We start from the raw sequence: 26,924 nt of genomic DNA, 5'->3' as shown, positions 1-26,924 counted from the left end.
TCAAAACGCACATCACTACATTCAGCTCGTGCTCAAAACAGGACAGCCCCACATGACTATGATGCAGCTCAATGAAGACAACAAAACATTTAGTTTAAAACGATTTATTAGTGACTGACGTTCACATAACATCAAGAGTAATGACGAGAATGCACAGCACAGAAGAACAGTTATATATCTTACATTTATGCATTTTCTATAACAGCGATGCTGGAAAGTGCCTAAAAGCGGCGTGTTGCATTGCAAACACTGAGGCGTCAGCTACGAGGCTTTGGCTGCAAGTTTCCACCTCTGAAGCCACTGCTGGAAAGTCAGCCCTCCTTTAGTGACATCAGGTAGGACATGCTGGGCTGGTTTGTCCCACCTACATGTTTGAACATACAGAACGAAAACATTAAACACAAAAAGGAAAGGTATTTCACCGCAGCATCACGTCAAAACAGCAGTTTATAAAACGCAGAGATCATGAATAGATTAGTTAAAGCAAAAAGCTTGGAGACATTCTTCACAACCTGTCCGAGCCACTTAACCTAAACATAAAAATAAGAAAGCCTGTGTAAACACTTCACTCTGTGTAATGTAATACTGCGGTGTGCATGCACACACACCACACTGCAGCCATGTTAAAACAGATGCTGGAAGAAAGTTATTGTGGAAATAAAAACAAATCAATATTATTCATTAAATGCAGCCGTGCTCATAACTTGTAGCAGTAACTTCAATTTTCACTTGCAGATGTGCTTCAGGTAACCAGCATGTGTCTTTCAGATCTGTGCTCACCAGTAGGAGATGGTGGTCTTGACTTGAGCTCCATAAGAAAGGCCCTGTGCACAGCGGTGCGTGAGGTCTCTAGCTCTCGGCAGCAGAAACTTCAGAAGCTTCTGATCCTCCTCCTTGACTCTGGACAGCAGAGCTAGAAAGCATAGACCGATGCAAACAGCTAAATTCTGCGCTTCTCGTCATCAATAATAACTTCTTTATCCGAATTCCCGCCTAACTACCTTTTTGATCAGATGCATGTAGCTGCTCTACTTCCTTTTGTACTTTCTGCAGAGTGGCAGAGTAAAGCTGAAGAAGCTCGCAGAGAAAGCGCAGCTCGAGCTGTTGGGATCGCAACTGGAAGCACAACTCTTCTGGAGCCTAAAGAGACGAGGAGGAGAAAATTAGCTTTCATCTGTCAAGGCTGGATTGCCTTTTTCTTTCCCAGCACAACAAATTAAAACACAAAGTATTACTAACCTTGTACAGAGGAAATGCCAGGTTCTGACAAAAGTTGCTGAAACTTGAGGACTGCAAGCGATAAATGGACAACAAGGACGCAGGAATTCTTTGTGTTCTGAAACAAGAAAAATAAAATCACATCTCCATATTTCTAGCAGTTGCCATTATTTGGGAACTAAGAACACATGGAATATATTTTTCTTGTCATATGTTAGTCGAGTGTAGCCAAGTCCCAGACGCAGAACTCTTTAAGCACAGTGGTTTTCAGAGAAGAACCGCTCTCCCTCCTTCATGTTCTCACCCGTCTACAGTCCTGCGGTCCAGAGAAAGGAGTGTAACTGTCCCGAACTGTTTGGCCTCCTTAGAAATAGAGTTTCGTAGACTGCTAGCCGCTGCGATCACGTCTTCAAACTGTGGCATGAGCTTGACCTCAGTGATTTCTTGCAACTGAAACAAAACAGTGAATGAAACTGTATTGAGTCAATAACAAAAAGTAAACAAAGAAGAAATGTTACATCAGTTCAGTTCTGATTTATTTAAAACCTAAATAGACCAAAACATAAAATTCAGACCTTTTTATGAAGACAAGTCAGCTGCGTTTTGGATGTTGCGTTTCCTTTAATGAGACCTCTAATCTGCTCTTGTCTGAGAGCCTGCAGAGAGACACCAGTAAAACGTGCTTTATAGCATCCTTGTTGTTACAACCAGCTTCACACAACGAAGTCAAAAAGTTTATCAAATTAAGGCGTTCATCTCAATACAACTGTCTAACACAACCAACTCCTTCAGAGAGCGTTAATCAATTTAATTATACAGAAAAATGATGTGGAGTTCAAAGTAAAAACTTGTTAAACTGAAAACGTCTTTCTCACCACTAGTTCCCTGAAGTCCAGGATGCTCTGCCACTGGCTGCGAAGATTCCTCAGCGCCTCCTGGCGGTTTTTGGCTTGCTGGTCGAGTTGAACACATCGGTCCCTGATGTGATCCCGAGCTGCTGCCTGCATCACGCACCGCAGCTCCACCTCGAATGCTGACCTACCAACAACCCAGAGAGCAGATTGTTTTTTAAAGCTTGTTAAAAGACAGTGAATTCATTACAAGTTTCTCCTAGGATTTTTAGTGACTCCAAGTAAACGCCTGCCGTGCCAGTAGACTTACAGTGCCTCGGTTTCATTGTGGAGCTCGTCGGCTGTCCCAGACGCCTCCTGCTCTGCCTCCGTTTTACGAGCCTCCAACAGACTTTTGAGCTGCTGGACTCTGGAGCGAGTCTGAGATAACTCCACCAAACTCTGCTGCACCTCTCCCCAAGCAGCCTGAAACAACGAAACATAAAGATGAAAAAAAACACGTGCGGATGTTTTTGATTTAATGTGACCTTTACAGATATTTAGCTGAGTGTAAAAACTGGAGCACCTCTAAGAGGGTCTTAACAGGTGGCAACTCATTATCCTCCTCTGCGGAGACATCCAGAAGGTGATTGCTTTCATATCGGAACCTAGAGAGAGCACGCCAGCAAGAACTCTTTAAATAAATAGTCTATTAGGAACAGAGCATCATGATAACGTGAAGGTTTAGCTACTGCAGAGCTGCCACGTCCTGCGTCACATCCAGAGAAGCTACTTTCTCCTGCAGCTCCTTCTGCTCTCTTGCAGCTAAATGTTGCAGCGCTGAGAGGACATGGATCGGAGCGTAACTGCTCAACACTTTCTGATGAGGTGACAAGAAACAGTTTAAATTTAAAAAAAAAAAAACACCCAACAATAAAAAGGTTTAAACAGCCTTTATCTTAAATAAAAATCCACCGACCTCAGCAGTACTCAGCCAGTACTGAAACACAGTGGTCCTTTGTTCACGGGTCATACTGGAAAAAGAAAACGCAGTGCAACAAAGAGTTGTGTTTTAATTAATTTTGTCTTATTTTAAATGGTGTATAAATTTCAGTACTTACTTTTTGGCTGCAAGATTTTGTGTTTTTAGTTCGCTCTCTTGTAAAGACTGGTAGAAGTGGACCCTGTCTTCGCTCAGCTCTCTTAACTCTCGCTGTTAAAAACAAAAAAATAATCAGCAGTGGAGATATGACGCTCTGCAGATTTACGTGCATATTCTCGGTTCTCTATTTCACTCAAAATTTAACAGAATTTTCCAAAGAAAATCAAGTAGACGTGTATTTATTTATTTACTCATTATGGAGGTCTTTGATAAAAACAAATCTAACAAAAGATGGCAGTTCTGTTCATGGCAACGCTGTCTTCTTAATTAAAATGGCTGTCAGATCAACGCAGTAACTTGGAGGACTGTTTTATGCAGCTCTTACCAGGACTTGTGCCACCGCTACTGCCTGGGAGTTGAAGCCGTCATCAGCTCTGCTGCTGGAGGGCTCATCATCAAACAGCACCTCAGTTTCTGCTTTCCTGCAGCACGCACACACACACACACACACACACACACACACACATTTTGAGTCATTTAAACCTTTTTAAAAAAAATATACTTACTACTACGAATTTTCTGCCTTACCTCTCTAACTGCTCCAGCACTTGGCAGTGGCTGCTGATTTTCTGCACGTCATCAGAGAGCGCCTTACGGTTCAGGGTGCAGCGCTGCCTGAAGGCCTGCAGAAACAGTTCTCTGCTCTGGCTGTCCTCCATTTGGGCCCAAATCTGACCAACTGACCTCTCTGCGTAACAGTGACACACACACATCTTGAGGCAACTACTTAAACACAGTATTAAAATAAAATTAATAGTAGAAATGAGCTTGAATCCTGACTAACCCTGTATGGCTATTTGTTCTTCTGTTCCACTGATCTGAGAGTCCAGGTGGCTGATCTCTGCTCTCAGCTGCTCTATCTTCTTCTGTAGCTCTTTACGCTTCGCAGCCTCAGTCTGGCCTTCAGCCTGCACCAGCTGTGAAGAAGAAAACATCAACCATACAACATCTTTCTGTGATTATAATCAATTTTACCAACTGTGGACGAAAACTAGATTTACCTCTTTCTCCTGTAGAACTTTGTACCTTTGAGGTCATAAAGTTAAGGAAATTGCAGTTAAATCATAAATAAAGTACACATTCATACCAAAGCACTGACAGTAGATTGTAACCATCGTCACGGGGAGAAGAACAGATTGTGACGTGCTTGTTATAGAAATAAATGGCTGAAAATTATAAATGCATTAAATTCAAAGACGAGTAGTAATGTGTCCAGGTGACTTCCACTGTGAGCTAACCAAAACATTTAATACACAGAAGTGACTATTCTGAGGAAGATATATTTTACTTATATAACATATTATTTTAGTATCCGATTCCTATGTCTTTGTAAAAATAAAATAATGGAAATAATAAAGCCAGTGAAGGATACCACTGAAGATTGCCACGCATGATCCTCACGTTTCTGCAGGAGGGGTAAAAGAAAGTTTTAAACACATGTAAAGTATTTATTTACTTTTTCTGTAACTTCCCATGTAAAACAGTCAGGTCAGAGTATTTATTTGTCATCTGTGCACACATACAATTAGTCTTGGTACAAAGGAGTTCTTGTGCAGGCTTAGAGTTGAGAAAACAATAACAATAAACATGTTTTAATTGCACTTGAAGCAATATGTAGAGGTAATTAAAATATATTATACAAGAGATAAAAAGATACAAAGCACTGATTATCTTTAGAAACCAGGCTGTTCATCCGAGCAGAAATCGGTCGTAATTCAGGCAAAAGCCCATGACTAACATTAATTCAACAAAACTGACCTTTGCTGGAAAACGTGTTGGATCATGTACTTCCATATTGATTTCCCAGTCCCAACACAGAGCCTGGAAAACAGTCAGGCGGCATTATTCATTATTCGCAAACAAAACAAAACAAAGAGCTGTTCATTTAACGTAAGGGGGAACTATAGTCACGTTTTTAAAAAGTTGTCATTAGGTAAGCTGTCCGGGGGCAGACTGAACTCCTCTGTCGCCCAGCGTTTCAGCTCCTTCACCAGATTTCTGTCCGCCATCCCGACAGAAAACACAACGACGGGAAGTTACGGCGCTGTTTTGAAACGTTAGCTTTTTCAAGTTCCCGCTTGCTAATAGCAGCCTACTTCCGGTGAGGATTTCCGGTGAGACAGCGCCGCCTTCTGTCCGCTTCCGGCTGTTGCCATGGATACGGAGAGTTTTTTTAAATAATCTTTATTTATAACAATTTACATTACAAAACAAAAAAAAAGAGTACGGATTCTTTACAATATACAATTTCAAAAGGTGATTCAGAAAACAACAGAAAAAAAAACAGAAAAAAGGGCATTAATCCAAGAAAAAATATTAAAAAATAAAATGCTTATTTAGTGGTATAATCACTTTAAAATGATTTAATTTCCAATTATTGCATTAAAATTTTCTCTTACTTTGTTACAATAGATGCCAGCAAAACAAAAAACCCGTCTCATGAGTCGCCTCGTGCTGAAAAGTGCTATATAAATAAATGTACCTACCAACCTACCTACCTACCTCATCAAGCACTGATAACATACATGCAAATAAAAAAAAACATTTATCATCAACTGGCTGTAAAAACAAAAGTTCCCGCACATTTGACAAAATGGTTCTTTGCCTATCAATAAACTAAAAAAAATACATAAAAACTGTTTGGACCCAAACTCTACAAAACAAGCAATAAAATAAACATTTAGTTTATTGTAATGTCAAAGTTTCAAACACAGGGGTCGCAAGAGATCCACTTTTCTGCACCCAGCTGAGGCAGACACTTCAAATTTAACACATTACAGATTACTTCTCACTTTAACTAGTTTAACCATTAACCATGTTTTGCCTTTCATCTGACGAACAGAGTCAAATAAAATTTCTCCTAGAATCCAAGTTTTGCTGACCCACATTGAGGGAAAATGAAGTATACTTATAAGTGGAGCTTAAACTCTCCATATTTATCAAGTTATCCAGTTTAAGAGACATTTGTCACAGAGGTCTTGCTAACAGTGGATGGTAAGGTCAGTGGGATTGTTGATTCAGCCCACCAAAGTGATTTGGGCTCGTTATTTGTTGCAAATCCTGCTAAGATAGAAACAAGAGAGAGAGAGAGAGAGAGAGAGAGAGAGAAACCACAGCAGTGGTTTGATGAAACATTGGATAATCTAATCAAACGTGAAGCTTCATTGTGGTTTTATTACAGTTCCAGTGTGTTTTCAGATCCTCTCTCCTGGTCTAGATTATGTGTCAAACAGATTACGCAGTCCCAGTGTGTGTGTGAGAGAGTGTGTGCATGTGTGTAATGAATAATTTGAATTCTTTACTCGTCCAAAAATACTGAATATGTTTTGCTGCCGCTTGTTTAAAGTGGACAACCAAATGCAGTTCAGCTCTAACAAAAGAATAATTGACACACTGAGTGCACACAGACCCCCCCTCCCCCCCACTTCCCTCTTTCTCCCATGAACTTCACTGTGTTTTCTGCTGAGTGAGTCTATAGAAATGTCCCACATCAGACACACAACACAGCCACAAGTGTGAAGGAAGCATTACCCCCTCCACAGACACACTGTCTATTTGTCCCCCCCCCTTACCACCACTTACAGACACACCCACAAAGACTGGCGCCAACATCCACCTCTCCCTCACCCCTTTCACCCACCCTTAACTGACCTCTAATTATGTCATGCAAAAAAAAAAAAAAGCTGTGCCCCATTCAAAAGCTCCCTTAATCAAACCCAATTAATTCTGCTATTTTCCCTTATTATCCTCTGCAGGGACCGCGTCCTCCAGTGAGACTGTTAACTCCAGCCATGGTCTTCTCAGATCTACAGGAGCGCAGTAGCAAAATAATACAATTAATCAATTAGTCCTTATGGTTTCTGTTGTTCACGACGAACACAGCAAGCAGAGGTTAGTTGCAGCATACTACTTGTGGTTTGGTCTACAACTTGTGTTCGTTGCCCACCACAGGAAGGAGCTTTCATGTTGAGCTCAAAGTAGATTGCTGTCATCCAACTCCAGTCCAAAAGGTTTCATTGTGGTTCACGCAAAAAGTTAATTTCATCAACCTTTACACAACCGTCACTTTTGCATTACTGGTTTTTAACACAGAAGTCGTCTGCTGCTATTAGTAACAGTAATAATCTGTGTGAAACTCATTCTGAAAACCAGAACATGTTAATTATACCCAAGTGGAAAGAAAATTAATGCAAAGTGAAGTACTTTTGAATTAGATCGTTACCCTGCATAGTGCTATTTATTACCCTGCAGGGTAATAAATAGCACTCTAAAATGTGCATTGGACTTTCTTTAAAATAAATAACCTTCTTTATGCAAAAGTGGTTGTGCATAAGTTTTAAAAAATGGATTTGTGAAGTTGTTGAGAATAAAGTTGTCCTAAAATGTCAGAAAACCAATTTGAAGTTGGCCCTGCTCTGAAGAATCGTTAACTTTACAGCTCTATAAAAACTTCTTTTACTTCTTGATTCTTTAAACTGAGGTCATTCAGGCTGCAGGTTAGATGATGATTACTGAAAAAAAAAAAATATATATATATATATATATATATTAATAAAATCTCATTTATCATTTTAGTCCAAACTTCCAGGAAATTCAAAAAAAGTCTGTGAGCCTTCAGACCTTTCTTCCCAACAAAACTGACTTTTTCTGTGATTCGGTAAAAATATTAAGTCCTGAGCAACAAAAACAACCATAAACAATGATTCTCTTTTTGCTATTCTTTTATTGGTTTTATTATTGGTCTTCAGTGCCTTTTTTTTCAGATTTGTGTTCATCAGTTGTGTTTTTTTCTAAAAATGTTTAACTTTTGTTCAGTTTATCCCTGGAAATCTGGATATCAAAGTAGTGCTATTCAAAAATTTAACATTTAGCTTTTTTTTATTTACTACAAAGCTTTCTTTGCCACGTCCCAGTGATGACCCTTACCACATTTATCGACAAATTGTCTTATTTTTTTTTAGCGATGAACATTTATGTCAACTTCTGTAATGGTCACTTTACATCAGACTGTTCGTACCCAGATGTTGGCCTTTATTTATAGATGAGAACAAGTTTGTTACCCACACCTTTACTCTAATCTCTTTAACTCACTAAGACATGATGCAACATCGGAGTATGCAGGTCTGAGGGCACGTTTCAGCTTGACGAGCTAATTGGAACATCTTACTCCCAGCTGCTTTCGAGGAAGTCGTAAGCTCACACGTTCTCTTAGTTTTCTAGTCTGTTGTCTAAAGTCATGGAGCAGACAAGTGTTGGCATTGGTGCGTCACCTTCCGTGTCCTTTAAAGATCAAGAATAAGACTGCAAGAATAAGACTTCTCAGATTTTATACAAATCTGAGAAGGCTAAAGGCGTCAAACGGGCATGTCCAAACAATGAAAAAATCACTCTTGTCAGGAGAAACGGCTTTATGTTTATATTTGCTGTCCCATGTTTCAGGGACAGGGGGGATTAAAGCTTGTGTTCCTTCCTCTTAATGCCACCAACATTTTTGTCATCCTGAGATGTTTAACGTCAAGAAACATCTGGACAAGATACATTTTCTTGGCTAAAACCTAAATGTAAATGTTTTGATTTTAGGTTTGTAACATTACAATGTACTAAACAGATTCTAGATACACTGAACTGAGTGGATTTTACTACAAAAATAATGTTAAAAGTCCTGTTTGGCTCACATTTAAATTTTGCTGCTAACCTTGGCTCAAAGAAGGCCCAGGCTGAGCAGTACCGAGTCGTTCAGGACCGGTTCAGCATGGTCCAGCCCAGGTACTAATCCCTGGACTGTCAGAGGACCCCTCTCTGAACTCATCCTGCAACAGAGGAAAATGCTCTAATTGGGGGATTTTCTACATCATTAACCCGGATGAGCAGCCGTAAAACCCACCTTCCCTTCTTCTGTCTTCCTCTCCTCTGTCCTCCTCCTGTGTCTGTTTTTTTTTACACTTTTCTTCAACTTAATCTCCTTCTTGATGTTTTTGCTTTCTCCCACTGCTACCCCCTCAGAGTCTTGGTTGCTTTTATTACTTTCTGTCAAAAGAGTTGTTTTCCACTTTTATCTAGCATCTCTTCAGCTATTTAAAAATGAACCTGAATTAGAATAACATCTGAAAAGAGACAAATGGTATAAGAGTCTTTAATCAATTTAATATGATTTCATTACTGCTTGTATTGTTTTTATTTTTTATTATGGTCATTATTTGTAGATGAACAGGTAAACCTGCTGTGAGTTACAGGATTCATATTGAATAATTAATCATAAAATTGTCTGAATACTTATTAGAAGACAGGTCCCTCAGTCCTCACAGGACTGACACGTCTTTGTTAAAGACAAGAAGTGTCACAAGTGCAGCGTGTGTGGAGGTGTAATACTCAAGAGGCGGATTCAGGATCAAAACTTGGGCTTTGAAGAAACTCAGATGCATGAATTAAGGGCAGCAAACAGCAGGATCTGACTGCTAGGAGCGAACCAAGGAGTGAATATACTGAGAATGGAAACAGGCGTGCTGATTACTGACGGAGCTGTGCAGATGATGTGGGAGGAGCTTGAATCTTGGCCTATCGGGGGGGATCTAATGGCAACGATGGAGATCATAACCAAACAACCAAAACAATGAAACACAATACCAAACAAACTCCAAAAATTAAAACAAAAAACAGAAAACCATGTTGAACTACTACAAGAAGGGCACGGTACTTTTTTTTGTTAAACTACACAACATAACGGACAAAGATCAGGACTTATGCATTTTAAATTATGTTATACTTTCATTAATCTTTTCTTACAGCACAATTTTGTCACATTCAGGGTTGCTGAGAGGGCTTGAGCCCATCTGATTGGTTAACTTTTACATGTATTTGAAAGAATTATTGAGCTATCATTTAAAGCTATAAAAGTAAAAAATAAAAACCTTTCAGATTCAGAGTGATTGGTGTTGAACGACATAGAGATTTGTCAAATATCTGATGATTAAAGGTGCTGAGTTCTGTGACCCGGATGAGACTCACAAACAAACAAACTTGCCATAATAAAGCAGCATCTCATCACTTCTCGACATGTCAAAAATCATACAAACATTGCCCTTGCTGCTCCCACCGGCTTATCCATATGGTCCTCAAGGCTCAGTCTATTCAGGCCTCCATCTGTCCCTGAGAGTGATTCGCACGCCGAGGAGGCCGCTCGCTCTGTGAACATGTGTGGCAGCGGCTCGGACTGCCGACACTCCTGCCTGCCTGGGGGCAATTAAAGAGCCAGGGCCCTGTGTTCGGAGGCCCCCCTGGGAGGCCCTGATTGATTGGAGTCTCATCTTCCTAACAGGCTGGCACCCTGCCACTAAAACCGTGGAACAGCAGCGAGCGAAGGGAGGAATAAAAGACCCGAGGAAAACGAGGAGCACAAGCCGGAAAGAAAGAATGTATGTCAGATGATAACGATTAAACTGTAGTAATCTTGGATTGCTCCCGAGTCTTAGAGGGGGTGTGTGGGAATGAGTGGAGGGGTCAACATGAAAGCTTGTCAGTGGAAGAAAGTGGACACAAACATCTTTATTAAACTATATTTATTTCAGCAATTCTTACCAAAAGGTGTACACCGACATAAAGTAAAACAGTAACACTAAGACATGACTAGAGCATGAAGGACAATTTCACATTTTCAAAAAGAACAACCTAAAACAGTTCTAGTGCAGTTTTATCCATCGTCTATGACCTTTGGCTTAATCTTGGTCCACAATCACATTTGTGTTGCACCTTAAAGAGACTTTCAACATAATCCAGAGCTCCTGAAAAGCAACTAAAAATGTTCAGAAAATGCTGTAAAACTACATGAGCAGCAGCAGAACTTTAAAATGAACAAGAAATAGCTCAAAGTTGTTGTTGTTTGAATTCATTTTAAGATTAGGAAAAAACAGAAAACGTTTCCTCTTTTAAAAAAAAGGGGGTGGATTTTGAGATTGCACTTTAAAATGATGGACTTGTTCTCCCTCTTTTTCCATTGTCAAGTAAAACAAAAAAAAGTTATTTGTATATTTCCACATGCACATATTTAGTTTTCTCAGATGTTATGATAGCTTTTTACTGCCTATAGTGAGCTATAAGCAGAGCTTTTCAACCTTTAAAATAATTCAGACTATAACAGATGGTGAAAGACTGCTACGATCCATACTTCTTGTCGTTTGATTAAGAAAAAAAAAAAAAAAAAACGTCCACGGCAACATGGGCCTATTTAGTGCAGCCTGAGACCGTTTGTCCCCCTTCAGTTTCAGACAAAAGAGATGCACTTGGATCAATTGTGCCAAACAATGCCCAAACTATGTGGGGGTGACGCATCACACAGGGCTCTTTCTGCTGCTCGGCACGTACATGCAGCTGACCAGGACTCTGACTCCCACTCCAGCAAAAAGAGATTCAGCCTCAGTGTTTCCTCACATCCGTTCTCATTTAAAGCAGATTGTCAGAAAGTATTTATATTTGGTATTTTCTCAGCCTTCATCCAAAACAGTGATGACACTTCTCTGACTTTAGCTCTTCACAAACAGTTTGGAAATAGTTTAAGCTTTATTCATCCTCTGTAACCCAGGGGTCTGGACCCAAAAATGTGAAATCTGCAGCACATGAAGCAAACTACTGCTCATAAGAAATGTGCAGTTTGTCTTCATGAAAAGGAAAAGACAGCACTGAACAGAGGAAAATCTGTAGAAACTGTTATAAAAAGTGTTTTAGAAGAACATAACATAATTCCAACAAAGTTGTGATTTGTGTAAAATGTGACAGAAAACAGAATGCACTGATGTGCAAATCTCATAAACCCATATTGTATTCACAATGCTAATGCTAAACCAATCAAATGTTTAAACTACGACACTGTACATTTTTTAAAAAACAAGGTAATTTTGAACTTGATGGCAGCAACACATCTCAAGTTGGGACAGCTCCATGTTTTTCTTTGTGAAGCATCCTCTCTAAAATGCTCTTTTTTTACTCACTCCTCTTATTGACCTGTTGCTAATTAACCCAATTACTTGCAAAAAGCTCCTCCAGCTGTTTCTTATTTGTACCACTAACTTTTACAGCCTTTCATTGCTCCTGTTTCGTCTTTCTTGGGATGTGTTGCTGCCATAAAATCCAAAATTACCGTATCTTTTCCTACGAAAAAAAGGTACAATCTCTTAGTTTGAACATTTGGTATGTTTACTATGTTCCATTGTGAATAAATTATGGGTTGCAGAGATTTGCAAATTATTGCATTCTGGTTGTATTTGTATTTTACACAACGTCCCAGCTTGTTCAGATTTTAGGTTGTCCAGATGTAATTTTTCTTGGATGTTAGTTATGATGAGAGCAGCTGTCACCATTTCTGAGTTTACCGCAGCTAAACATAAAACATCTACAGATATCTAACAATTGGCAGATTAAAAAAAAAACATAACCTCACATCAGGTTTTACTTTTATGTCCTTGAGATGAAGAAAAACAATCTTAGTTCTCACAGTTCAAAGTCCACTTCTCGTGTTTTGCGAGCAGCAGATGTGATTGCTTGTCTTTGAACAGTGATATTTTATTTCAGTGTCTCCCTTTCCTCACAAGGACGGACAGATTCGCTGGTCACTTGGGTTGCCAGGTCTTGTCCATAGACTGAATGTGCTCCTTGGCTTTCATCCTCAGTGCGGCGATACTGGAGCTGCGCTGGTTCACGTCCTCCAGAGGGAACTTCTCTGGGTATGACGCCGGACACTGGTAAGGAGGAGGAGCCATGCTCTGCATCCCCTGCCCTGTGGGCAGGTGGGGATGAGAGTGAGGGTGAGGATGAGGAGCGTGGGACGTGCTGTTAAGGAATCCGTGGCTGGGATAGCTGGGCTGGTGGCCCTGAGCTGGATTCATGAAGCCTGGGATGCACTGGACAGGTGTAGCACTGGACAGGGGTGAGGTCAGCCAGGGGTCCAAAGGGAGGGAGTTGGCTATTGGACCCATGTTGGTGTGAACTGGAGCTGGGCGACTGAAGGAAAGCATGGGGGACTCATGAAGCTTCATGGTGCTTGCGTCCATTTTCTCCTGCCGGCGCCATTTAGCTCTGCGGTTCTGAAACCAGACCTGGAAGAAGATTCAAATATCATCAACATGTTTAAATGTTTAAAACTTATAAGTTTGTATTTTTCTTTACTGAAACAAAAACATTCAAGTTTTCACTCATAAGTCAATTTGAGTCATTAGAGATAAGTGAAATTGATGAAAATCAGAGCATGTTTAATCAGGCGCCCCATTTGTTGATATAATTACAATGTTTTAGAAGCTGTGCAAGGCCAAAAGTATCTGTTTCAGGCAGAGTAACAAATAAGCAAGCATTACAGCACGATAAATTATGCCACTCTCTCTCTACTACTGTAAATTTTTTATAATTGCATTTCACCAAATTAAACTAGTGTTGAAATGGTTCATTTTAGTTACAAATTGACAATTGAAGCATATTTATGTGTTCAGTTATTTTAGTGATAAAACTAAGATTTTAACCTACATTAACCCATTTTTCAGGACTTTGTGCTTTTTTATAGAAACAAAAGATAGTGAGCTGTTTTTACAGACAATATCTTGACAGATTAAACCAGAAGAGACAGTAGCTTTTGGGTGACTATCTGATAAAAAATGAAATAAATCTGTCAAACTGAACAAAGCTTTTTATCCCAGGTTCACTTTTTTCCAGTTGACAAAACCACTTTGTAATTAATTTGTTATTAACCTCACTGAACCTGTGATTGTGCTCAAAAAATGTGACTTAAAAAAAAAAAGTTCTTCACTTTCTGTAAAGTAGCTGCACTAATATTTTAGATTTGTTTATAATGTAGCTCCACCTTACTCCAGACAAAAAGTAGAACATTTACATTAAACTCATTCAAATGACAGAATAGCCTGAAGTGTTATTAGATGAACTTGAAAATTCAAAGACTTAACTTCACATATATAACAAATGCAACAGGACCATTACTGGCAAGACTCATAAAAGGCCTTTTTCTGCAGCCTGACCTGTCTGCAGCTACACTGTCTCATACACACCAAAGGGGGAAGCTGTTGACCTTTGAACCACTTTAGGTAAGTCCTGATCACTGCAGTACGGTGACCGTTTTACTGTTTATTATATCTCATCAAACTATCATGTGCCATTTTAACAAAATAATGTTTTTCACTTCATTTTGCATAAATTATGGCCAATCGGTGTCCACTTCAATAACTGACTTTAACCAAGCTTCTTGTAATGCATGAATTATCTTCAAAAGGCAAAACAAAATCAGGAAGTAAAACCTAAATTTCGATGGTGAAGGTTCAGAGGTCAGGTTGGGACTGAAACTGATGGTCCCGTGTGTGTAGTTCTGCCATCCAAACCTGCACACCCATAAAACCAGACTTGAGTGGTAGATGAAATGCAACAAGTAGTTTACAAAATGTAGCAATGACGATGTATTCCTTGGAGTATTTATTTTCATGTAAATAACATGAATAAATAGAACTGTGTCTGAGGACACAGATCAACAAGAGATAGGAGGTGACTGATTGCAGCGCGACATTTTACTGACTGATTCAGTCTTAAACTTGACCCTGTTTCTTTAACCGCTCCACTGTCCGTCTTTGCTGTTCACACTCCTTAACGAGCTTCCTAATTATATAACACAATCTGCTCACTTCAACACTGGCAGGGCTACGGGCAAAGGGCCAAAAGGCTTTGGCTTGGTTTGGGAGCAAACATGTTTAAATCAGGTTATCTGAGGCGAAGAGGTGATCATCGTTCGTCTCACCTGGACTCGGACCTCAGGGAGGTTCACCTTCATGGCCAGCTCCTCCCGGCTGTACACGTCCGGGTAGTGGGACTTCTCGAAGGCACGCTCCAGCTCGTGCAGCTGGTAGGTGGTGAAGGTGGTGCGGTTGCGTCTGTGTTTCTTCTTGGGCTGATCGTCCTTGCTCGGCTCCGGAGACTTGCCTTCGTCGCTCTCCACACTCTTCCTCAGCTCACCAAGCTCTTCCTCACTCTTGTTTGCAAACAAGCCGGTGTCTGTTCAGGTAACGAGAACAATGAATCAGGAACGTGGGTTTGCTCTGTGTGCTAAATATATTTTCAGGACAATTAGCACAAATGCAACAGCCTTTTAGAAAGAAAGTGAAAACCCCTCCTATCTTTCAGTGGAGACTGTGTTGCTAACTTTCCTGCAGAGCAGACATCTCCAACAACATGTCAGTGAAACAAGCAATGCTCTGAACCCCAACGGACCTCAGAACAATCAGGATTCAGAAAAGTTGTTCCTGATTCTGATTTTCTCTAAAAGCAAACTGCACTTAAAAGATATATTGTTTCTTTCTCTCGCCCTGCTATCATTTAAACCACAAAATAGACTGTGCATGCCCACAGTTCTGGTGTCAAGGGTCACAACCTCCTCAGACCCCTCACGACTCTTCCTCCTCGCCTTCATCAATGCACATAATTTACAACAGTTACAAAAAACACAATGAAAAACAATAAAACATGCAACACAGTGAAGAGAGGAGTGCTGGACGAATTAGCCTAACCAGTAAGTAATTTAATTAAAGAAAGTACGAGGATGGTGATCCCCGTCCCCCAATCAGATCAGTTGCTCTTGTGAAGCAGCAGCTACAGAAGAGTCCACGTCTGCCAGGAACGGACCTGACTCAAAGGCTATACACCGTTCAGCTCAGGTTGGATCAGAACGAAGAACAAAGGTTATTATATTTTATTGTAAGATGTCCAAGTTAACATGTAACACCTTATTGGGCACTTAGTCATCAAATAGTTGCTGTAAAGTTAAGAGTTTGTCATACAGTAAAGAAAAAACCCAACATAGCTACCAAACAACGGGATGAAAGCTTTTAGTCTCAGCCGGTGGATGAAGTTTGCTCAGTTGCTGGACTTTTTTTTGCTTCTTGTCACCTTAAAAATGTTACTATGAATATTTGTTTTATTACTGGGCTCAGACAAGAGACCAGAGTTCATTTTCAGCAAAGGTAGCACATGCTGCAAGCTAAATTTTACCCAATTTTATAGAGAGGCGCAGTATGGATACAAACCATTAAACGTGTTAAATAATAGTTAACTTTAGGACAGATGTCTCCACAACACTCTGAAGGAAATATCTATCTCTTCAACTTCAATGTTTGGCAAGTTATTAAAAAAGTAGCTCTTCAAGTCAGACAGTTAATCATTAAGCTGTAAATAGCTAAAAAATAAGTTGAGAAGATCTGCAGATTCATTTGAACATTTGTTGATTTTATGTCCAAAAAAAGGCTTCGAAGGCAGGAAGAAACCTTTCAATTTAACTACAATAAGTTCAAAAGTCAACCGTCTACTCAAAATAAAAGCCTGATGACAAAGTTTCAGAAACGTCACCGTCTTCTCAGAGCTTAAATAAAACAAACGTCTGCCTCTGAATCCTGTAATCCCAGCTCGTTTCTGTTAATGGGACGTTTCGCCGAAGATAAAAGAAAGGATCTCAGTGGTCTTTGCACAGGGAAAAAAGCAAAGCAGGATTTAGCAGGGTTAATTTATCCACCTCTCATTAAGGAGCAATGACAAAGGCATGGGCCCTGACAAAGGAAGAGGTCAGGTGTGGTTCAGTGACCAGCTCCTGGCCTGTCAGCCCATCACGGCCACTGGTCTGAAGCCTCCCCACTGTTTCACTGTTTCTCAGCCAGGACAACATCTGAGCACAGAGAAGACGGGGGCGAGTGACACCGAGCGCTGAAAAGCAGCTCATTCAGGAGGATCTGGCCCGGCTTCACAGGAAACACAGAGATAAAGACAGGTGCGTTAATTTAACGAAAGCAGCATCTCTGGATCCGTCTTCAGGTGACGGAAACTGTGACTTCTCGCCTGTTTGTTTCTGCCATGAAAACCACCGACCACCTGCCTGATCCCGCATGTGAAAATAGCTTCAGATTAAACACAGACTGATAACAATAACACCCGAATGAACTACTGTACAATCTAATCTGCGCTGAAGAGAAGATTAGGGGAATTCCACAAGGAGATGGGATTGGTCTTGGACACATAACCCCCACCCCCAACCCCAGCTCCACCCGCTGCACCATCTTGTCCTGTGCTTTATCTCTCAGTTCAGTTAATGCAACAGGCTCTACATGGCAACACTGAACTGATTATAATAATATTAAATAATAATGATAATAAAAGGTAAATATTGTGTATAAGGGCTATTCTCAGACAGTGGAAAACAATTATTTAATACTGAATGATTTAAAAACATGCTCATTTGTGTTCAAATGAAGTTGCATTGTTTAGTTTATTTCTTTTTTATTGTTCATTGGTTACATTTGTTAAATCACCCTAAATTAAACTAAAAAAAGTTCACAAAGTCTCTTTTATGTTGTTGTTTTATAGCAGGCAAAACAAAGCAGCCTTCGGTGAAACTATTTGGATTTAATATTCTTAAAATAAGCTGTGTGTATTCATTTGTATTTATGTGTCGGATGAAGTTTCTGTGATTTATTCTGGTTATTGTGTGATTTTTGACCGGACCATGAAAGACCAGGTTTGTGCTGGTGGCCAAAAAGGAGCAAGATAGTTTCAAGATTTATTTATGTTTCTTCAGAGGTATCAGTGTTGTATTATTGGTGCAGAAATTAAAAATTAAAAAAAAAAAACTATCCTAAACGTCACACTAGTCCAGTCAAGACCATCAACTCTTGAACAATAAAAAAATCTGATCATTTGTAAACAAACTGCGAAGAAAATAAAAAAAGAGCACCTTGTGGAGTAAAGCAGAAACTCTTCCCTCACCTTGGTACAGCTGCTGCTGCAAGCTTTTCACAGAGGACAGGTGTCACAGTTGACAGTTGTCACAGAGGACAGGTGTTACAGAGGACAGGTTTCACAGAGGACAGGTGTCCGCTGAAGGACGGGTGGGACGAGGTCTCCTGCTGTTCTGTGACCCCGTCAGTGTTCACTTTGTGGGGCCCCACGGCCCCAGACGCCGTCAGCAACGGGTCCTGGTCTTTACTAAAACCCAGGATGACGTCGATGCTGTGGACGCGGCCTCCGACTGCGGCGCTCCCACCTTTCCCCGTTTCGTGGAAGTTGCTGGGTGAGAGGCAGCTGTCGTCCACCATGCTCATGGTATCCAGTGATAAATGCATTCGAACAGCGTCTGGGGAGTCACCCGGGCCTGCGGACGGAGGGACGAGGTGGTGGACTAAAGGTCACAGGTCACCTTGTCATATTTGTTGTTTTTTACGCCTTTTCACACGTCTGAATAACGTCAGAAAACCTCCTTACTCCTTAAATTTAGAAAACACTACAATACATTGCATAAAAACATTATATTTGTGCTTTTTATCTGAATGGTTCTCACTTACAGCCCTGCAGCACTTACTTTAATGAATCCAATCTATATTTCTTAATCGAAGGTTAATAATGCCTTTGTTTCAAATTACAGTAAAACGTTAGCATTTCACGACAGTATTCTGATTCTTGGCAAACGTTAGGAACAACACATATAATGTCTGCTGTCATGGGATGTTCTTACAGTTAAAATTAAAAGTAAAATGAACACTGAAGAATAAATTAGACCGAAGAGTCAGAAAGTGGTGAGAAATTAATGCTAATGATTGCACAAAGTAGCAGAGTTAACCTGTTTTGTAGCTATTTGTTAATAGTATTTAGTTTCTGTGATGCAACAATTAATTTCTGGAGCTGTCTTTACCTCCTGGAAGTAAATATGCTGAAGTTCCTCTCGTCCACCTGCTCCTCTTCACCAGCTCGCCCTCCAACTTTACTTTTTCCAGATCAGATTTGTGCTCCGCCTGCAGTCTCTCAGTCCGCCCCGCGTTCTGCTTTTCATGCCTTTAAACAGTTAGTTTGTCATCAGCAGCTCTGGGAGAGAAACTCTCCAAGAAAGTGCCGCCAAACACAAAACCGATACTTCAGCCCCAGGCGCTCCCAAAAGTGTTCAGCAGCCGAGTTCAGCAGCATCCACTCCTGCTCAGAGAGGGAAAGCAGTGAGACTGAGAGGGAGAGAGGTGGACAAAGCTGAGGAGGAGGTGAAACCAGAGGATTACAGGGTTGTTGATCGCAGCCCGTCCCCTTTAAGAGGAGCAGGAGGTTTCTGCTCAAGGTATTGTCATTTCTGATCAAAACAGATGAAAAACTCATTCTAATGGAGGTCAAACAGGACTTTAATTAATTTGAAAAAATGCACTGATTTGAGAGAGAAAGAAAGAAAGTTTTCTCCCAGCAGCCACCTGTTATTTCGTAGGACGAGATGGCAAAAGGAAACCTTGAAATAAAGTGTATCAGTAAATGTTCCACACCATGAAGCAGCTTACAACAGGTTTATTTCCTTTACAATAAATGAATAAATAAAACACACACACACGCTCAATGAGAAAGAAACAGAAATCTACATCAAGTCCTGCTTAGGTTTTTAGTTTTATGAGACAAAAATGAAGGAAATAAAGTTATACACTCTCACTCCAAAGCTGATTACAGAATCACTAATTAACCTAAACAGAGTACTTGGAGAAAACCCACTTCTGCACAAGGAAAACCTGCAAACTCTTTACACACACACACACAGGTCATGGGTTAGATTTGAACCTGAGGCCTTCTTGCTGTGAGGGGATCACCACATCACAGAGCAGTCCAAGAAAACTATCATAATAACAAAAACATTCATATTTCTAGTGCAAAACATGAAGTTTAGGTAAATTTAGAGGCAGTAAAAGACTTTAAAGTTGGCTTTAATTTGCCTCACAGAATCAGCCGCTGCTCTGAGGACACTGCAGAGATTTTACGTGTCCTGAAACACAGACTGACTTAAGAGCGACATGCTGACGAGCCTGAGAATAAACACAGCGTCCACGTCTGATGAGAGCGAGAAGCTGCAAATTTAAACCTTTTAGTTCAAATCTTCTAATAATATTAGTCTCTTTTTTGACCATTCAACCACCACAAGCTCACAGCCACAATTAATGATCACTCAGAAAATAAATACTGTTGTTCTGAGACCTTTGTTTTTCTAGAAATTGCAAGTATTGTCTTTTAAAGCAGCTCAAACAGGCTCCGGACAGCCGACAGCTTGAGCTGATTTAGAATTAGCGGGGAATAACTTCAGCTGCAAAAGACGTTTTGCACGAGTTCTTTTTCTCTGCGCAAAACTTGAGAATTCATCTGATCCGAGTGTCCGCAAAGTCTGAAGAAAGGAGCGGGGATAAAACAACTAAATTTCAGAACAAAACAGCCATGGAGCATTTTAGGCTAAATGATGTCAATAATCTGCAATAATAACTTTAAAAAATGTTTTTTTTTGTATAAATATAGGTTCTTAAGGAAGCATATTTGTTGTTTTTCCCAACCCCTCCTTGTCCTGTTCACTGTCACAGTGTGTGTTAGACAGGATTCAGTTCATTAGTTGGTTAGCTCACACACATATAATCAATTTAAAATCCATATTTAACCAAAAATCTGTTTTAATGATGCTGATAAAAGCCAGAGTATCCAAATATCCTGGAAAAACACAGAAAAGAGATTAGAAATTGGAATCTTGTTGCTGTGAGGTTGTAGTCAACAGTGTTGCCTGTCATTTATTGTACATTTTAAACCAGAAATTAACTGTTTTTACCAATTAGAAATAATACTGAAGTCTAGTTTTTCCATCAATCAATCTTTCGACAAATCTTCCCCGACTCTCACTTTCAACGAGCTCGCAGGTATTAATGGCGCTCCATGATTTTCCTAAAACCATTTTTGTCCTTCCAGAGATTCGCCGCTGTCGTAATTGAGCATAAATTGGTTAAGAAGGAGCAGTGTAGTTGTCAAGCTGCTTAGTTTTATCAGATGACAAAGTTAAGTCCTGCTGATCCTATTAGAGGTAAAAGCAGCTAACGTGTAAATGCGCAGTGTCAGCTTAGTGAGGAGGGGGTCTGAGGGGGGAGTCGGGGAGGGGGGGATTCATGTGACTGTAAAGATGCCTGTCATAGACACACACACACAAACACAGCTCTGTCATGTGATTGGCTCCCGTTAGTTTCGGCCCTCCGCTGAGGGCGTTTCTATAGTAACACATCACTTGGGACAGGTTTTGTTAATCTTGATAGGTTGATTCTGCAGCAGCTGCTTCATGTTAAAAGTTAAAGTTAACCTGGCTTCTTTAAACCTGAATTTTTATGCTTTCTCCCATTTATGTGCCAACACTTAACTCTTTGTTCACCATTAAACATTGTTAAACTCGTCTCTGTTGCATCATTAGTTAAAAATACACCAGGAAAAGTTTGAAATGTTTTCAGAGAAGACTAGCATGTATTATAAAGGCCTTGAGCTCTTTATTTGCTGCAAAATCCTTCATAATGATGACAAACAAGAACTCCCAAAACAACTTTCTGAAGGATATGATGATAAATGGTTGATTAGTTACAGATAATCAATCGTACCCAACACAAAAACTGCTACAATCCTGTCAGTTTTACAGACACTGATTTTAAATTTGGTGTGACAGTAGCCAAGAATAGTTTTCAACAAATATTCCCGTCACAAACAGATTGTGCGAGATCTCATGGTATTGCATGTGATTGTGCATGTTATTTTGGACAATGGTGTGTTTGCGTACAGCTGTCAATGAGCAGAAAAACGTGTTTGTAAAATGAATTCCAGCTGTCTAAAAATCACTGAACAGGAAACGTTGTCCCATACTCCAACGTTTCCATCTGCAGCACAGGATAAACGTGTCAGAAAAAGATTTCATCCAAGGTGAATAATTTGATATTCAAGTCAGGAACTTCAGACCCAGGCCAAGAGACAGACAGCTGCTCTTAAGCTAATTTTGATAATGGAATTACATCTGGCCCCCAACAGGTAAATCTTCAGGCTGTCTAGTCTCATTTGCAGTGTAAACTGATATAATGATCATCACGCAGCAAACAAAACGCTCTTTTTCTCCACAGCTCAATTTATCTTGGACTGAGTGTCAGCACGGACTTCAACTTTGTGTGTCACACACCTAAAGCAGCTGAGGCTGGCGTGTGCAGATGTTTCATTCACATGGCTAATTCATGGCTCTGAAATGATCCGTAGGTTTCAGCTTCAGGTGGGATTTCAGAGCTGAAACAACACCTGAAAAACTGTTGATCAGGACCATAAAAAAAAAAAAACAGAGATGTTTTGCTTTTTGGAAACAAAATACAAAGAAGTGAGGGGTGACTCAAGACTTCTGCACACACTTTGAAGACATTCCCTTAGGGACTTGAGCTGGGTTAGTCTGTAAAGAAAATTATCATTACCAGTAGTCACAAATCCACTCAGGTCCACAGAAACAACTGGGCCCACATGGTCGGGATTTTGCCTTTAATGACCTACTGATAATACTTTCAGGTAAACAGTCGGTCCAGGGAGGAGCTGGTACTTAAAAGCTGGAGCCTTCAAGGAAGAGCATCTTATGTCTGATAGCTAAATTGGCTCAGGCAAGTGGTTTCTGACCTCATCTGAACTGACTGAAATCTACTTAAACCACACCTAGATAATGGTCAAACCGTTCATTTACACACTGCCGAACGTGGTGCCAGGTGAAGCGGCAGCACGGGCTAAACCTGGACTGGACCAAACACCAACACAGAGCTGATCGTGTATTTACACAAAAGGCAATGTGACACCATGGGCAGAAATATTCGGACCGTGTACACAAAATGCAGTGCTTTAAAGAGAGTCCGTGCAGCCAGTAAGCTCAGACAGAGGTGTGTTTTGCTGTTTTTATATTTGAGTTTTAAAGCTAAATATGGATCAGTTCAAGACTTCCAGCTTAGGTTTTAAAACTCGCACGTGAGCAACTAACTATAGGTTTAACTGAGCGAGTCTTGCAGTCAAAAAGGCATCCTAAAACTGGAGCTGGCATGAAAGCTTGAAGGGTACCCTGCCTCTCCAGGAGCAGGTGAAAGCAACAGGTGACAGGTCATTGTCTGTTACAGCCTGCTGCCACTTCAGCAGATTAGCTGTTTTCTAAGTCTTAGTAGAAAGCGCACCTGAAGGAATTACAGCCTCCAAGAAAAGCATCTCAGCACACTCCTCGACATATGGGTGAAGGCTTTGTCCCGTTATCCATCTACATCAGCGCACGGACCGGAGCAGAGGGGACGTCCGGTGATGCCGATACCGCAAAGGAACCACATTTATTGTATTCCCCCCCCACATCGCCCACATATATTCCTTCTAAATCCCTGCAGAAAATTGCTGCTCATCCCATTAGAGGCTTCAGACAAACACGGAGCAGATTGAACAAATCGTTGTGGACCTTTGCTCTCACTTTATATTAACAGGAGACGGAGGCTCAGGCTGCAATTTGTGCTCCGTCTCCCGGGGTACCGGTAAACACCAGGCTTACGCAGACTTATGTCAAATGACATCTTTAATTTAGTCTTGTGACATGACAACAATCCTACGGAGGAGGCTTCATTCTGTGCTGAGATTTAAAGTGAAAACACTGCAGCATTACTGGGAAAAAGAAGAACATTTCATTGTGTGTTTTCATTTTCAAGCAGCTGAAAATCACATACAGCAGAACAACGTTTGCACTGGAATAAATAAAAAATCTAATTTTCCAAAAATTAGAAGAGCAGAAAATTGCTCAGGACCCGAAAAGGCCGTCCCAGGAGGCCGGGGGAATCACACAAATCGCTTAAATAATCCCAATAATAAACGAGCGAAGAGAAAGTATTAAACGCCGTCTTTTCCCTTGATTTAGTTTCATGACAGGAATCAAATCTGGATGAATTAAATCAAAGTCTGCCATGTGGGTTCTGCTAGACAAAAATATGCAATTTGGTTTCTAGAAAACACACATAAATCCCTAAAGACGATCTCGGAGGAAGGATGTTCTTAGAGACCAAAGAGACGGTTTTGTTTCAGGAAAATCACCAAAACAGTTTGTAAAATCTCTGCTTTTATTACTGTGTAAAAGTGTCTTATTGCTCTGCTGTGTGCGACAATAATGTTTTATTACTTTTATTCTCAGTTTTCCTATGCTGTGTGTTTTTCCTTTTCATTAAATAAAATAATAGAAACCACTTTTTAGCGACTCCACATTCAGTTTCAATCATCGCATGCTCATATGTCAGTAAGGCGCCAATTCTCACTCAGAAACACGGCGGAGAAGGTGACTTGGCTTCAACATGTGCCCCCTGCCATCATGGATTTATGTGTTTGCTTGTTTGTCTGTCTGTTAGCAAAATATCTCAAGAACCACTGGGTGGATTTTAATGAAAGTCTGGATGTACGTCTACAACTGATTAACCTTAGCAGTGAATGCAATACAAGATGGCTGACAGTTATATATATATATATATAAAACGCAGTAAATTTTACACATTTTGATGTAAAAATCTGTGTGGTAGTAGCTGAGAGTGATTCCTAACACATAGTCCAGGTAATAGATTGTGATAGATCTTGCAATTTTGCATACAAATCAATCCACAGACACATTGATTTGGTCACACAAATAAATTGTTGTGACCATGCATCAATCTGAACTGTACAGTTTTTGTTGTTGTTGTTGTTGTGCTGACCAAATAAAGGCAATGTCTGGGACATTCATGGCTTCTCTCTGTTACCACATGATGACCCGAGTTCAGGAGTCAGTCTTTTTCCATCCATTAAATTAAAAATCTGTTTGTCCTTCAGGGAAATCTTTGATTCCTCCAACATATGTTGTGTTCGAGTGTGTTCAGACCGAACCAGAGCTGGCTCTTCGTTTCCACCGGTTGAAGGAAAACCAAAAATCAAGCTCAGCTTCTCGATCCAGACGTGATTTCGCCTCGATGCGCCGCCTCTGGCCGAGGGCTCCGTTTCGCCATTTCCTGTTCGAGTTTCTCCCTCAGTCTGGGAAAGCCGGGTCTCCTGCGAGGCTCCTGCTCCCAGCAGAGCCTCATCAGGGAGTAAACGTCCGCAGGACAGTCCTCTGGAGCCTCCATCCGATAGCCTGCCTCCACCTGCTCCTTCACCTCCTTCAAAGACTACAAGAACACAACAAATAAGATCATCGACAAACTGATCATCTGATCACTGAAAACACATTGTTATTCTAAATAAAAGTTGCAATAATTTACTATTTGAAGTCACCTTTAAGCATGTATTAGTCCACAATGTAAGAAAGGACAAAAATACATTACTTTTAAAGCCACTCCTCTTCTTCATGAGATGTTTAGTTTTTATTCCATCAGGTAACACATCAAGGTTTAAAGTTAACATGAGGAGAATGACCTCAACAAATTAACCGTGTACGTGTCTAACATGCAGTGAAGGAAACTTAATCAGCTGCATTTAAAAGGACACCAGATAAAGTACAGTGCAAAGATGACCAAGAGGTCATGCGGTCCCAACTGTCCCATCAAGTAATGTAGCCTGATCCTGGCCCTGGTCCTGATCCTGGCCCTGATCCTGGCCCTGATCCTGGCCCTGATCCTGATCCTGGCCCTGGTCCTGATCCTGGTCCTGATCCTGGTCCTGATCCTGGCCCTGATCCTGGTCCTGATCCTGGCCCTGATCCTGGTCCTGATCCTGGCCCTGATCCTGGCCCTGATCCTGGCCCTGATCCTGATCTTGGCCCTAATCCTGATCCTGATCCTGATCCTGATCCTGATCCTGACGGTCCAGAAACCTCAAGGATCAGGAAAACACAGATTACCTAGAAAACTACTGAGACAAACAGAGATGTCCACTTTGTGTCACAGCCACCATGATCAAGGCCTGATCTGAAATAAATGTCTAACTCTGTGAACCTGTTACAGTTTTAGTAAAAAACAACAACAAAAAAACACTTTTTTACTCACAGGTTGCAGAAACAACAACACATGGTACATTACACTGTTTCACTATTTCTTTCACAAAGCTAAACAAAAATGCAGAAGTACTGTGAAAAAAATGAAACAAGCATTCCTTGAAGAAACATGTCGCTCTCTGCCTTGCATGCCGACGTTTTACACAAAGATTTAACACAATCTGTTAGTGCTCACACTGAGTGATGATGATTCTCAATTACCACACCAAATATTAGCTGGATATCTATAAAACCAACTGAGTTGGAGCCATTTTTGTGTTTACTAAGGACAGTTGGCTGTGGCGGCCAGCTTGAATTACACTGGCTCCAAACAGTAAGCAGTTGTAGATGTATATCCAATGATCATTTCCTGAAAGTTTCATTAAAATCCAGCCCATGGTTCACGAGACACTTTGCTAACAGACACGCACAGGCAAAAATATTAACACCCGCCTGTCGCCTGTGGGTGTTAACCAGGCCAAAGTGCTCGGTAAACACCTCATGAAAGTCTCACATACAACTGGAAGAGCTGGGTAATTTCTAGACTTTAGATTTGGCAGAGTGACTGATTTGCCGAGAGTTGCAGCAGCGAGCTCCCTACCACGCGCCTTCAGAGGACGAGCAACTTACCATCTTGGGGTACGGCTGGCGGCCGTATGAGAAGATCTCCCACAGGAGGACACCGTAGCTCCAAACGTCTGACTTTGTGGAGAATTTCTGCAGGATGGGAACAAATATCAAGGATTTGAAAAAACGGTGGTGGAAAAAAAAAAAAGACCTGGTTTCAAAAATGGCAACACAGTTCATTACAAGGAGGTCTACTCTGAGTTTTCCTAAAGTGAAACGGGTACCTCAACATATATATGACACAAAAAGGGATCCATCTTAACCAAAGTATGTTCAGAGGGCA

General features: G+C 40.6%; 3 protein-coding genes across 4 annotated transcripts in view; all 3 read right to left on the bottom strand.

Moving 5' to 3' along the window:
- Window positions 1-88: 88 nt before the first annotated feature.
- Window positions 89-5,374, bottom strand: haus5 (HAUS augmin-like complex, subunit 5). Its single transcript, XM_017407351.3, has 19 exons — window positions 5,122-5,374; window positions 4,969-5,031; window positions 4,583-4,615; window positions 4,212-4,236; window positions 3,995-4,127; window positions 3,739-3,898; window positions 3,536-3,632; window positions 3,170-3,261; window positions 3,028-3,082; window positions 2,801-2,928; window positions 2,635-2,716; window positions 2,380-2,534; window positions 2,094-2,256; window positions 1,794-1,874; window positions 1,523-1,668; window positions 1,240-1,336; window positions 1,002-1,140; window positions 781-913; window positions 89-364 (listed from the first exon to the last, which is right to left on the bottom strand). The coding sequence occupies exons 1-19, from the start codon at window positions 5,217-5,219 to the stop codon at window positions 262-264; spliced, it is 1,983 nt and encodes a 660-aa protein (XP_017262840.1). The 5' UTR covers window positions 5,220-5,374; the 3' UTR covers window positions 89-261.
- A 6,809-nt stretch (window positions 5,375-12,183) lies between these two features.
- Window positions 12,184-19,405, bottom strand: rx1 (retinal homeobox gene 1). The gene is made up of 5 exons (XM_017406939.3): window positions 18,920-19,405; window positions 18,084-18,382; window positions 17,998-18,013; window positions 14,990-15,243; window positions 12,184-13,295 (listed from the first exon to the last, which is right to left on the bottom strand). The coding sequence occupies exons 2-5, from the start codon at window positions 18,351-18,353 to the stop codon at window positions 12,810-12,812; spliced, it is 1,026 nt and encodes a 341-aa protein (XP_017262428.1). The 5' UTR covers window positions 18,354-18,382; window positions 18,920-19,405; the 3' UTR covers window positions 12,184-12,809.
- A 128-nt stretch (window positions 19,406-19,533) lies between these two features.
- The window catches only part of matk (megakaryocyte-associated tyrosine kinase), a 29,428-nt gene continuing 22,037 nt past the window's right edge, over window positions 19,534-26,924 (bottom strand). For both annotated transcript variants that reach the window (XM_017407058.3, XM_037974217.1), the window contains exons 11-12: window positions 26,645-26,731; window positions 19,534-25,211 (exon numbers count right to left, since the gene is read on the bottom strand). In XM_017407058.3, the coding sequence (XP_017262547.1) occupies window positions 24,984-25,211; window positions 26,645-26,731 (315 nt within the window). In that variant the 3' untranslated portion in view covers window positions 19,534-24,983. The remainder of the gene's footprint in view (window positions 25,212-26,644; window positions 26,732-26,924) is intronic.

This window comes from Kryptolebias marmoratus, linkage group LG24 (genome assembly GCF_001649575.2).
Source record: "Kryptolebias marmoratus isolate JLee-2015 linkage group LG24, ASM164957v2, whole genome shotgun sequence".
In the NCBI taxonomy this organism is placed as follows: Eukaryota; Metazoa; Chordata; class Actinopteri; order Cyprinodontiformes; family Rivulidae; genus Kryptolebias; species Kryptolebias marmoratus.
The sequence above is the reverse complement of the archived record's forward strand: the minus strand, read 5'-3'. Positions and strand labels throughout refer to the sequence as shown.

Coding starts and splice junctions, on each gene's coding strand:
- haus5 (XM_017407351.3), bottom strand. CDS start 5,219: ATGGCGGACAGAAATCTGGTGAAGGAGCTGAAACGCTGGGCGACAGAG. Junction 5,032..5,121: donor AATGACAACTTTTTAAAAAC/GTGACTATAGTT, acceptor ACTGTTTTCCAG/GCTCTGTGTTGGGACTGGGA. Junction 2,929..3,027: donor ACTGGCTGAGTACTGCTGAG/GTCGGTGGATTT, acceptor TCACCTCATCAG/AAAGTGTTGAGCAGTTACGC.
- rx1 (XM_017406939.3), bottom strand. CDS start 18,353: ATGCATTTATCACTGGATACCATGAGCATGGTGGACGACAGCTGCCTC. Junction 13,296..14,989: donor TCCCTGAGGTCCGAGTCCAG/GTGAGACGAACG, acceptor ATCTTCTTCCAG/GTCTGGTTTCAGAACCGCAG.